This window comes from Pundamilia nyererei, unplaced genomic scaffold (genome assembly GCF_000239375.1).
Source record: "Pundamilia nyererei isolate P.nyererei 1_Seehausen unplaced genomic scaffold, PunNye1.0 scaffold00028, whole genome shotgun sequence".
NCBI classification, from domain to species: Eukaryota; Metazoa; Chordata; class Actinopteri; order Cichliformes; family Cichlidae; genus Pundamilia; species Pundamilia nyererei.
The window spans coordinates 2,378,328-2,388,378 of NW_005187429.1; the positions used below are offsets into that span (position 1 = coordinate 2,378,328).

At 40.3% G+C, this 10,051-nt stretch overlaps 2 protein-coding genes across 2 annotated transcripts in view; both read right to left on the bottom strand.

Moving 5' to 3' along the window:
• Positions 1-6,284, bottom strand: part of LOC102215331 (protein naked cuticle homolog 2) — a 7,449-nt gene extending 1,165 nt beyond the window's left edge. Inside the window, exons 1-8 of the mRNA XM_005728418.1 lie at positions 6,158-6,284; positions 6,024-6,050; positions 5,809-5,879; positions 2,014-2,068; positions 1,665-1,771; positions 563-658; positions 336-471; positions 71-214 (exon numbers count right to left, since the gene is read on the bottom strand). Coding sequence (XP_005728475.1) covers positions 71-214; positions 336-471; positions 563-658; positions 1,665-1,771; positions 2,014-2,068; positions 5,809-5,879; positions 6,024-6,050; positions 6,158-6,182 — 661 coding nt within the window. The 5' untranslated portion in view covers positions 6,183-6,284. The remainder of the gene's footprint in view (positions 1-70; positions 215-335; positions 472-562; positions 659-1,664; positions 1,772-2,013; positions 2,069-5,808; positions 5,880-6,023; positions 6,051-6,157) is intronic.
• A 549-nt stretch (positions 6,285-6,833) lies between these two features.
• gatad1 (GATA zinc finger domain containing 1) lies at positions 6,834-9,551 on the bottom strand. Its single transcript, XM_005728421.2, has 5 exons — positions 9,028-9,551; positions 8,100-8,222; positions 7,958-8,017; positions 7,655-7,838; positions 6,834-7,568 (listed from the first exon to the last, which is right to left on the bottom strand). Exons 1-5 carry the CDS (start codon positions 9,205-9,207, stop codon positions 7,378-7,380), a joined length of 738 nt encoding a protein of 245 aa, XP_005728478.1. The 5' UTR covers positions 9,208-9,551; the 3' UTR covers positions 6,834-7,377.
• Positions 9,552-10,051: the final 500 nt, after the last annotated feature.

The window sequence follows — 10,051 nt, forward strand, 5'->3', positions numbered from 1 at the left end:
CACACACACACACACACACACACACACACACACACACACACACACAGAATTAATGGAGCTTTTATGATACCTGCATTGTCAAACTTGGAGGCATAATTTTCAATGCCAGCTAGATCCTGGTAGTGCTTTCTGCGCTCTTTGTTTTCATCCACACAGAAGAGCCTTCTCATTGGACGTCCAGCTTCCTGAGATCCACTCTGCTCCTGCTCTGCATCTGTTTTCAGTGAGTGCAGGATGTTGGCATTGCTGACAGTTTAGAAGCTTATTAAAATCTTGACGGTCATGAACTGTTTAGTTTTGGGTCCTTAAATCCTAAAAATCACAATAACACGTACCTGTGTTTGAGCTCTTGTTTGGATAATGTGAGGAAGTTACAGCTAGCTTGATCCTGAGGGGCCTTGTACCACTGCAAGGTTGCTTCACCGATGTCTCTAAAACCTCAAACACGGAGTGCATCAGGCTGGACATGTCCTGCAGAACACAGATATACACACTGCATACAGAGACATTTTACATCTGAAATATGTCAGCAGCAAAAACAAAAACAAAAACCCTCTCTTACCTCTTTCTTGACCTCATCTGTGTTGTCAAAATTGTACAATGTGAAGGTCCACTCCTGCTGAGAGTCGTCTCCAGGCTGCGCGTTACCCTCCATGCCCTGTGTTCACATGCGAACATGCTGTCAGAATAATACTGATGCCATAGTTTGTCATTTACAGTAATATGTGTATTTGCTTATTATATGTATATGTACTGTAACTTTACACTCATGAGACATTTTATTATTATTATTATTATTATTATTATTATTATTATTATTAGGTACACCTTACTATTACACTCCCTTTTGCTTTCAGAGATGCTTTAATTCTTCATGGCACAGATTCAACAAGTGCTGAAAACATTCTTCAGAGGTTTTGGCCATATTGACAAAATATCCCCACACTATTACACCACAAGCAGCCTGAACTACTGACAAAAGGCAGGATGGAGCTACGCTTTCACAGTTTCCTGTTCTCAGCTGATAGGAGTGGCACCCGGTGTGGTCTTCTGCTGCTGTAGCCCTTCACAGTTCAGAGATGTTCAGAGATGCTCTTCTGCATATGACTGGTTATTTGAACTACTGTTGCCTTCCTATCAGCTCAAAGCAAACTGGCCATTCTCCTCTGACCCCAAAATCAAAAACTTCTACAAGGCCTAGAGATGAGCATGTGGGAAAATCCCAGCAGATCAGCAGTTTCTGAAATACCCATCTCTCTCTAACAATCACATGAGTTGCTCCCATGTGATTGTCTCAATAAATATAAGCACTTAAATGGCTAAAAAGGAACAAAGTGGCCACTGAGAACATTACAGCCCCTTTATAATAGCAAAATCCTCCATAACAGCCTGCAACCAACCTGATAAGATAACGTGTTTTATCAGGTTTGTTTAGTCCATTTCAAGAATACATATTTAAAAATGGGTGTTTATGCAGCTTTTTCTGTGCGACTTCTTCACAGTCAGGAGGAGTCGTCTCATCATGTTTTACTAGAAAACTCCACGAAGTCCCGGCACCCAACCCACCAGTTTTGGAAAAACCAAAATCTGAGTACACACCAGTTGCTACAATTATACTATATTATAACGTTATTTGAATATCAAATAACGAGGTTACCAGTTACCTCACTCACAGCAGCACGGCTGCTGCTCCTCTTTGTTTCCTTCTTGCACTTGAAGTGAAAATTGGTCCCTTTATTGGGCGTCTTCTCTTCTTCTGGTGGCTGAACCACTAAACAGCACAAAAATGCATCATAATTCTCTTTTTTAACAGACTCACAGTTTATGGGTACTTAAAATTATTGCGGTCTATCTTGTATCTTTCTGATTACTCATGTAAGGCTCTGTCTTAGTCTTATATGAACTATTTCCATTGTTTCGTTTAAGTGGATAAAACCCGATGACATTCACTAAACAATTAAACCTTTAAAGACCTTAGACGGGAAACAGGATGACGTGTGATCGCCCACTCACCCTTCATGTCGCAGTTATGATCAGAAGTGCTTTTCCTCAATTCCACATACAAGTTCTGTGAAAAGAGTCAAGAGTGTAAATTATCAGAGGACACATTTAAGAGCGGGAGGAAGCAATTAAGTGATTTTCTTGTCCCGTGAGTGTGAAGATGGATCTCCAGATGTGAGCAATGTCGAATAATCTGTGCATTTTTCCTTTTTATGAACCCCAAAACACAAAGCAGTGGTATGAATACTTTTGGCTTACTTTGCACACGTTTAAACACACAAACATACGGCACTGCAAAGAAGAAGAAAGCCGGTTTACCCGCATGTTTTTGAATGGTTGACATCTTTTCGCATGCTTTCTTGCATAAATACACGAAGATGAAAACGCTCACTTAAATCCTGAGTCTTGGCTGGACCTCTTTGCACTTCAGGTTTAGGTTTAGACACACTGTATATGTGTTGACTGTTATAAGTCAGCTTACTTTAAATCCTCTAAATCCATTATATACTTATATGCATTTACACATATTTTCAAATCCTACAGCAGACAGGTTTGATGAAAGGACTTGGATCAATTTCTGTTACTTGAAAAATATCGAATAAATAATACTTTAAGAAAATTAATCTTTTTCTGCTTTAGTCTTCCAGTGCAAAACAAAAGAAGACAGGAACAAAAAGCCTCTTATCTGCCAACATGTCCCTCACCCATGTCACACTGATGCTTCAGCAGATGCAGTTGAGCAACACAGGGAGTGATAATTTGTGGGCACGTCTGCACACCCGCATTCGTGTTCAGATGCAGGCAACACACCCAGCGTATCCTGCCACGCTCTGCCTGCAGTGAAGCTTTGATGAGATAAGGCGGCATCACCCGTCAGTCCATGGACCCATCCTGATTTCAGTGAGCAGCTTGAGTTCATTTCACTAATGTGTAGCTGATGCACATCTATGCAACTAGGTCCACACCTAATAGCCTGTAGAACCACTTCAGTGGTCTCTCATATTGTTATGGAGGAATTTTGGCCAACTCTTCTTTACAGCATTGCTTCAGTTCATTGAGGGTCCTATGCATGACCTCGATTTTTTTCTTTTCAGCCTTTCTGTTTGCTGATGTTTTGGGGATCGTTGTAGTTTTGGCCAAGCTTTACCTCTCAGACATGTGGCCACACATTTGAATCTAGAATACTTTGGTATTCAGAGGAATTCAGGGTTAACTCGATGACTGCAAAGTGGTGAGTCCTGTGGCTGCAAAACAAGCCCAAACCATCCCCCCTCCACCACCGTGCTTGAAAGTTGGTGTGAGGTGTTTGTGCTGATATGCTGAGTTTGGTTTTCTCCAAATGTGATGCTGTGCTTTATGGTCAAACATTTCCACTTTGGTCTCATCCGTCCAAAGGACATTTTTCCATAAGTCTTGCAGTTTTTTTGAGGTCCAACTTTGCAAACCTAAGTTGTGCAACCTTTTTACAAAGAAGAGCATTTCTCCTGGAAACACTTCCAGACAAGCCAGTCTTTTTCAGTCTTTTTCTAATTGTACTGTCATGAGCTGTAACATTTAACATGTTAACTAAGTTTTTGGGCTTTTCTCTGAGCACTGAACAGTCTGACTTTGGGGTGAATATGCTGAGGCATCCACTCCTGGGAAGATTGACAGCTAGCTTAAATGTTTTCCATTAGCTGTAGAATGATGAACTTAAACTGTTTGGAAATGGGCTTTTAACTCCTCCCACATGGATGGACATCAACAATTAAGTTTCTTTAAGATCACTGATGACATTTTTCCTCCTTGGCATTGTGTTAAAACACACCTGAATGCTCCAGACCAGCAAACCGGCCAAACATCTGTTTTTAGAGGTGCTCAAACTCTCTTGATCAGTTAATCAAATGCATTTAATTGGCAGCTCCCGGCTGCTGCATAATTCCTATGGAAGCGGTAAGTGTGGACTTAGTTTTCCTGCACAACTGTGTAAACCCTCTTTATCACATGACTGTATACTAATGCATATTTACATGTTTACCGATAGTTCACATTGAGCTGCTTCTATCAATCTGGTATTTTGAACATTTAGCTAAGCAACTAAAACAAGTTCACATTTGGTAGAATTCAATTTGAGGAATGTAAGTGAACAAACTCAGATTGTTTGGTCTATAATTGGCTTGCGGGATGGATTAACCCAAATATAATCACAAAATCCACATTTTGAACACATTATTTTTGAAAAGAAGTTTGGATTCTCTGTCTAAACCAAAAACTAGACAGGATTGTTTTCATTGAACTTCAAGTTAAACTCGCCACGCCTTTTCTGCTCAGTAAGCCAACATTTACTTAAAACTGTAATTATTCAGCCTCTTTTCTGCACACATACTTGACGGAAGATCATAGGAAAGGAAACAGGTTTGTCCGTTCTTTAGACAGTGAACCTGTCAACACCTGAGCCTGCCTCAGTGGTACTTGACAGGTATGTAAACATTCACCTATGAGTCGGCGTGTTTAAAATTTTTACCCACGCCGCTCCCCCTCCTCCCCCCTCACTGGATACATCGAACGTTGCACATAAAAGACTTCATTGTTTAGTTATCTCTACAAAATCTTTTTTAAACTGTTCCAGCTTCTAAAAACCGTCTTTAATCTGTCACCTCTGCGAAAACTGTGACACGCAAACGTTTTAAATGTGATTTTAAGGGGAAGACTTTCTAACAAAGATGCAAAGAACGGAGTCATCTTTTGGAAAAAGAGATGTTTTTGACATTACCACTTCACAGCAGTGGTGTCATGGGGGATAAAACTACATTGGGTTGGAAAATGTAATCGCAGGAAGTGCTCCAAGCGCAGAACCTCCACCACAGCCCTTTAAACATCTTGGCAGAGTCAACATCTTTTTCCAAACTGCAGAACTTTCCAGAACTTTTTTTTTCTTACAGCAGCCCTGTGCAAATATTGTCCTGAGCTTCAGACTTTATTGGCCTTAAAATAACAAGTTATGCCCAAAGATATTAAGAGATCAAACACTTGAAAAGCTGGATCAGTGAATTTTCTGTCCTTAAAGTGTGTAAGACAAATGCAATCAGTGTTTTTAATCAGGTGGTCTCAGAAGCAAACAAATTAAAAAAACATTATTACACTTGATGCCATTTATGAAATGAAACAAGCCACACCCCACCTCACACCCTCATCCGTCTGGCTGGGGCAGGAAAGCAGTCCCAGATGTGGATTTTTTTTTTTCCTTTTTTTCCTCTTTTTCCCCCCTCACTGAAGTTGGGCATAAAGACCTCGCTGTCTGGAGGGGGGTGGGTGTGCTGAACTTCACAGACTTGGAAGTCTCTTTATAGAGATGGAGGAGGAAGGGTGGAGAAATAAATAAACGACCACCTTCCAAACATCTTTTATGTCTCCTGGATAGATGTGAGCAGTTTGTCCCCAAGCTGGCACGACTGAAACGAAGCCCTGGATGCTGTGTTAAAGGCGTTTAAAGAGGCAGTGCGTTTTTTTCTGCACCATATGAACACATGTACTTGGCTTTAATGTTGCCTCATGTGCATTTATTTATTTGTTGAAAGAAGCTTACACAAAATATGACTTTGCTTTTTGGGCCATTAGATCCTACATTATTACCGAAATCACTAGTAAAACCTGGCTGGTTTCCGGAGCTGAATAGTACCCGGGCAGTACTGCACCAGCTTCAGGTCTAACCTCTTTTCTGTCAGCACCAGATCAGCGCAGTGATACGGGAAACGTAGGTGAGCGAGTTATAGGTTTAGCGTCTCTCGAATTAGTTATTAATATAAAAACAAAGATAAAACTCATTACCTCTGTCAGCTTTCTTCTGCATATGTGGCTACTCTGCGACTCTCTCAGCACACTGGAAGCCAAACTCCGTCCTGGAGAGGATAAAAACAACCACATATTTAAAAAAAAGAAAAAAAAGAAAGAAAGAAAGAAAGAAAGAAAGAAAGAAAGAAAAGAAAAAAAATATAAATTCATGTACAAATTAGCTATGACAGCACGTGTCTTTTCTGTCTTACCTTCTGGACTCTGCCGGGGCTTCGAAGCTGCCCAAATAATGAGATGACAGTGAGCGCTAGTGATAAGACATTTGTAGTATTTCATTTCTAATAATAATAATAAAAAAAGAAGCTAACTAGATGTAACTTCTCACCGTGTTTGGACTGGAATTTGCCCATACTGTGATCAAGAAATGTTCACCATGTCCAGCCAAGAGAAAAAAAAAATAACTCAAGACATGAAGTTTTCGCGGACTGGGAATTTCACCGACGACTCCAAAGTTTCACCGAGACGTTTATCCAGGAGTGCACAGGCAGAGAGCGATGACTGCCGCGCACTTCCTGCTTCGGTTAAACTCGGTTTGATTGGTTAGAGATCGGTGATGCACGTGACCCAACCTTACGTCTGTAAATCAAAGTAACAGTGTGTTTATTGTTTAAACGACTCTGAACAGCATCCGACTGAGAAACGGACACAAACCACCGACTTAAAGACTTTACAATGAGACGTTCACGGTCAAGAGCTTAACTGACACAAGTGGCTTCATTCCAGTCTTTAGACACCACCAGTCTAACATTTTGACATAAATCAAACGTGACATTTGTTCAATCAGGATGCTGGAACAAAAACCAATCAGATCTCTGTTTGTTTGTTGTTGTTTTTTTAACATTTATTTATATCAGTTAAAAAAAAAAAAAAAAAAGGAACAAAAGAAAAATCACAGGCAACAGTAGTGATGGAAAAGAGCTTTTTGTTTATTATCAAATACAAAAGTAACATTTTTATGGAAACTTGTTTCTACCACTGGAAAAGAAAAAAAAAGTGGTGTAAACAAGCTTCCATATGTTTCAGCATCACAGCTTGTGAATAACACAAAGCAATAAGACACATCATTACCATCAACTTACAGCTCGCCTTCAAATGTGAAGTAATGATCAGAAAACCCCAAAATCATTATCTCCTTAATAAATGAAGGAATCTCTGTATGCATTGGTCGTCTGTTCTCCTTCAAACTTGGCGGGTGTATGGACTGGAGGCAGTGCCAAGTTTGAAGTAATTCGGGGGGTGTCTCATTTGTGACGCTTCTTCCTGTTACTAGTCATTGAAAGACCCCGTCGCTCCTGTTGCTAGGCGTCACTAAAAACAAATGTCACATTTCAGACCGTCCTGCGTCCTCACAGATGACACAGTCCTCCCAGATATCAGTATTTATTACATTTAAACCTTATTTACATTTAAACCTCCACTGACTGCAACATCTACCTCTGCAGATGCTCTGCTGATGTGCTGGCGACTGCTGACCCTGCACTAGCATCATGTGAATGTACATTTATTTCTTTAAGAACGGAGTCCATGTCCTTAATCACAGTCCCACTAACTGCTGGCACTGACAGACTCTTTGACAGTGTGGGCCGGTGTGGGTCCTATGTGGGTCCAAATATAGCCTTTTTCTGGTCGTATTGGGATAGTAGGGAACGGGGTGCTTCGAGACTTGAAGTACTCAGAGGGGGCGTGGCACACAAACTCCAAATACTCCATCTTTCTGGGCAGATCCTCCTCTGGACCTATTGCAAAACATTTTTGTTTGGTTTTTAAAGCTTAAATGAACAAATTCCACTAGAGCACTGCATGATCCAGAATAACTGCTCACCAACAATATAGGTGCCAGGATCGAACTGGTCCTTAGGGCTGGCTTGAGTGGGGATGAGCCACGTCAGTGCTGCACTTTTTTCACAGTACTGATCCTGTACAAAGCCTCGAATCTGAGCATAGTAAGGCTTCCCATCTTCTTCATCTGTTACCTTAATCACGTCTCCCATCTGGTAGTATACACCCTGTGATATATTGACAATGATAAAGGATTAAGGTTAATTGATATAATTAATGCTTTAAAAAGATCAGACCAGTTTCAAGTGAAAGTATTGTTTCTCATAGTCAACAATAAACACCGTACCTTATAAAATATGGATTCTGACGTGATGATAGTCGCTACAGATTCTGGTGCTTTGATTGGCTAAAAGGTTGGCACACACAAGGGTCAAATGCATGAACTCAACAAGAAAGAAGAAAAATCAAATTTACATTATCAAACTTACATTTTTGAGTTTAAATACGTGTCGTCTTCCTTTTCCTTTGGTTGAGACTTTTTTCTCTGATGCAGGAGCTTTGTACTTGGTGCTTCTCAGACGTGCAGACCTCCTGTGGATCTCCTGCTTGGACTATAGACAAACACAAGAAGGGATTGGACAATTGACTGCAGCTTGTCAGTTGAAGAAGATGATGAAAAATAAACAATGAGACAATACTAAGACCAGTACTAACAACTATCAGTTTGTTTGTTAACTGATTAATCACTTAATGTGAAAAATATCTCAGTAAAGTGTGAAGCTATGTAATGTTTAAGGCATATAGGTTTACCCTTCAAGTTTGATCTCACTTGACAACAGACTGCTATATTACCAATTTTAATTAAAAATAAGGGTTTAAATGATCTTGGGGGTTTGTTGAGATGTTTCGCCTCTCATTTAAAGATTTAAATACTTTCACTTTGTGCAACACAAATGACTTTCATTTGAAGCATCATTTTTTATGTTCTGCCATCTGTATTTCGCACAGGCTGCTGCACAAGAGCCTGAAAGTTGTGCCCAGTGCTTTCTCAGGCAGTTATTATGATCAAATCTGCGACACCACATGTAAAAACTCCTGGAGTCACACCGGCTTGTTTCTGTTAAACTGTTTTACACATGAACAGTGAAGACTACAGTCTTGAAATAAGACCTGTGCTCTTCTAATAACTTCAAAAAACAAAAAAACAAAACACAGTGATCGTCAGTATTTAAACTGAAATGGAAAACCTTCCTAATTCAGCTCAGCGTGGGCTCCGGGAGCGCTATTATATTTTCCCTGTAGGATTATCTGTGAATGATGCAGCTGCAATGTCTGCACACAGCCCCACCAGTCTAAAAAAAGAGCCCGAAGACAAACAGGCCTGGCTCTAATCTAGAAACACTGGGTTTCACTGACCTGTTTCCCTCCGCCATTGCTGGGCTGAGTGATGGAGGACAGGGAGGGTCCTGACGCTCCGCCGCTGGCGCTCTTTCCCGTGCAGCTGTTACATAGGATCTCTCCCTGGTTTCCTTTCTTCCACATCGAAGAAGAATTAGTCTTGCAAACGGCGCAACATGGTTTCAAACCCAGCGGCATCGTGGCCGCTTCTTAAAACGACGCCGGTGGGCGAAGAAACAACACAGAACTCAGTGATAGGATGAAGATGCTCCGTTTGTGTGGCTGTGACTCTGGTAGAGAGGCTGAAATCTTCCTTCTGGGGCAGTTCGACTTAAAACAAACAGGTATGGCTCTGAGTTACTTACGAGAACAGCCAAATTGATCAGAAACTTGGGTTGTTTATATCTGTAGCCCATTTATAGCCACTACTAGCGGCACCATTCTTCTTCTGCGCTGGCGCCTGCCATCAGTTCTTCTTCTTTGGTTTAGATTTAGGTACATGACTAAATTATGCGACGCCACTGGACTGGAGGACACAACGCTAATAGACGCAGGCGAGCTTGTGAGAGTGTGAAGATGTTGATTAATTTTAACCAATCGTGTTGTGGTAGTGATAAATTACGATTGGTTAAAACGTCACAATGAGTAGGTAATATGTTTAGCTGTTTTTCTTAGATGTATAATGTATAAATTATTAATTAATTTGCCCGCTTGCACAAAATGAGTCTTACCTTTCCGCTTTTTACTAACGTAATTTTTTTTTTTACTTTTTCCGCTTTTTTGAAATCATTGTTGTATATGTAAATTTTGATGTATAATGCCCTCACTATGCACCTGTGGCACTGCTGTTTATTTACTGTAAGTTGTACTATTTTTATTCATTATCCTGCTGTAACAAAGTAATTTCCATCCATCTATCCGTGTATAAAGATTCAAGATAAATGATCTATCTATCTATCTATCTATCTATCTATCTATCTATCTATCTATCTATCTATCTATCTATCTATCTATCTATCTATCTATCTATCTATCTATCTAT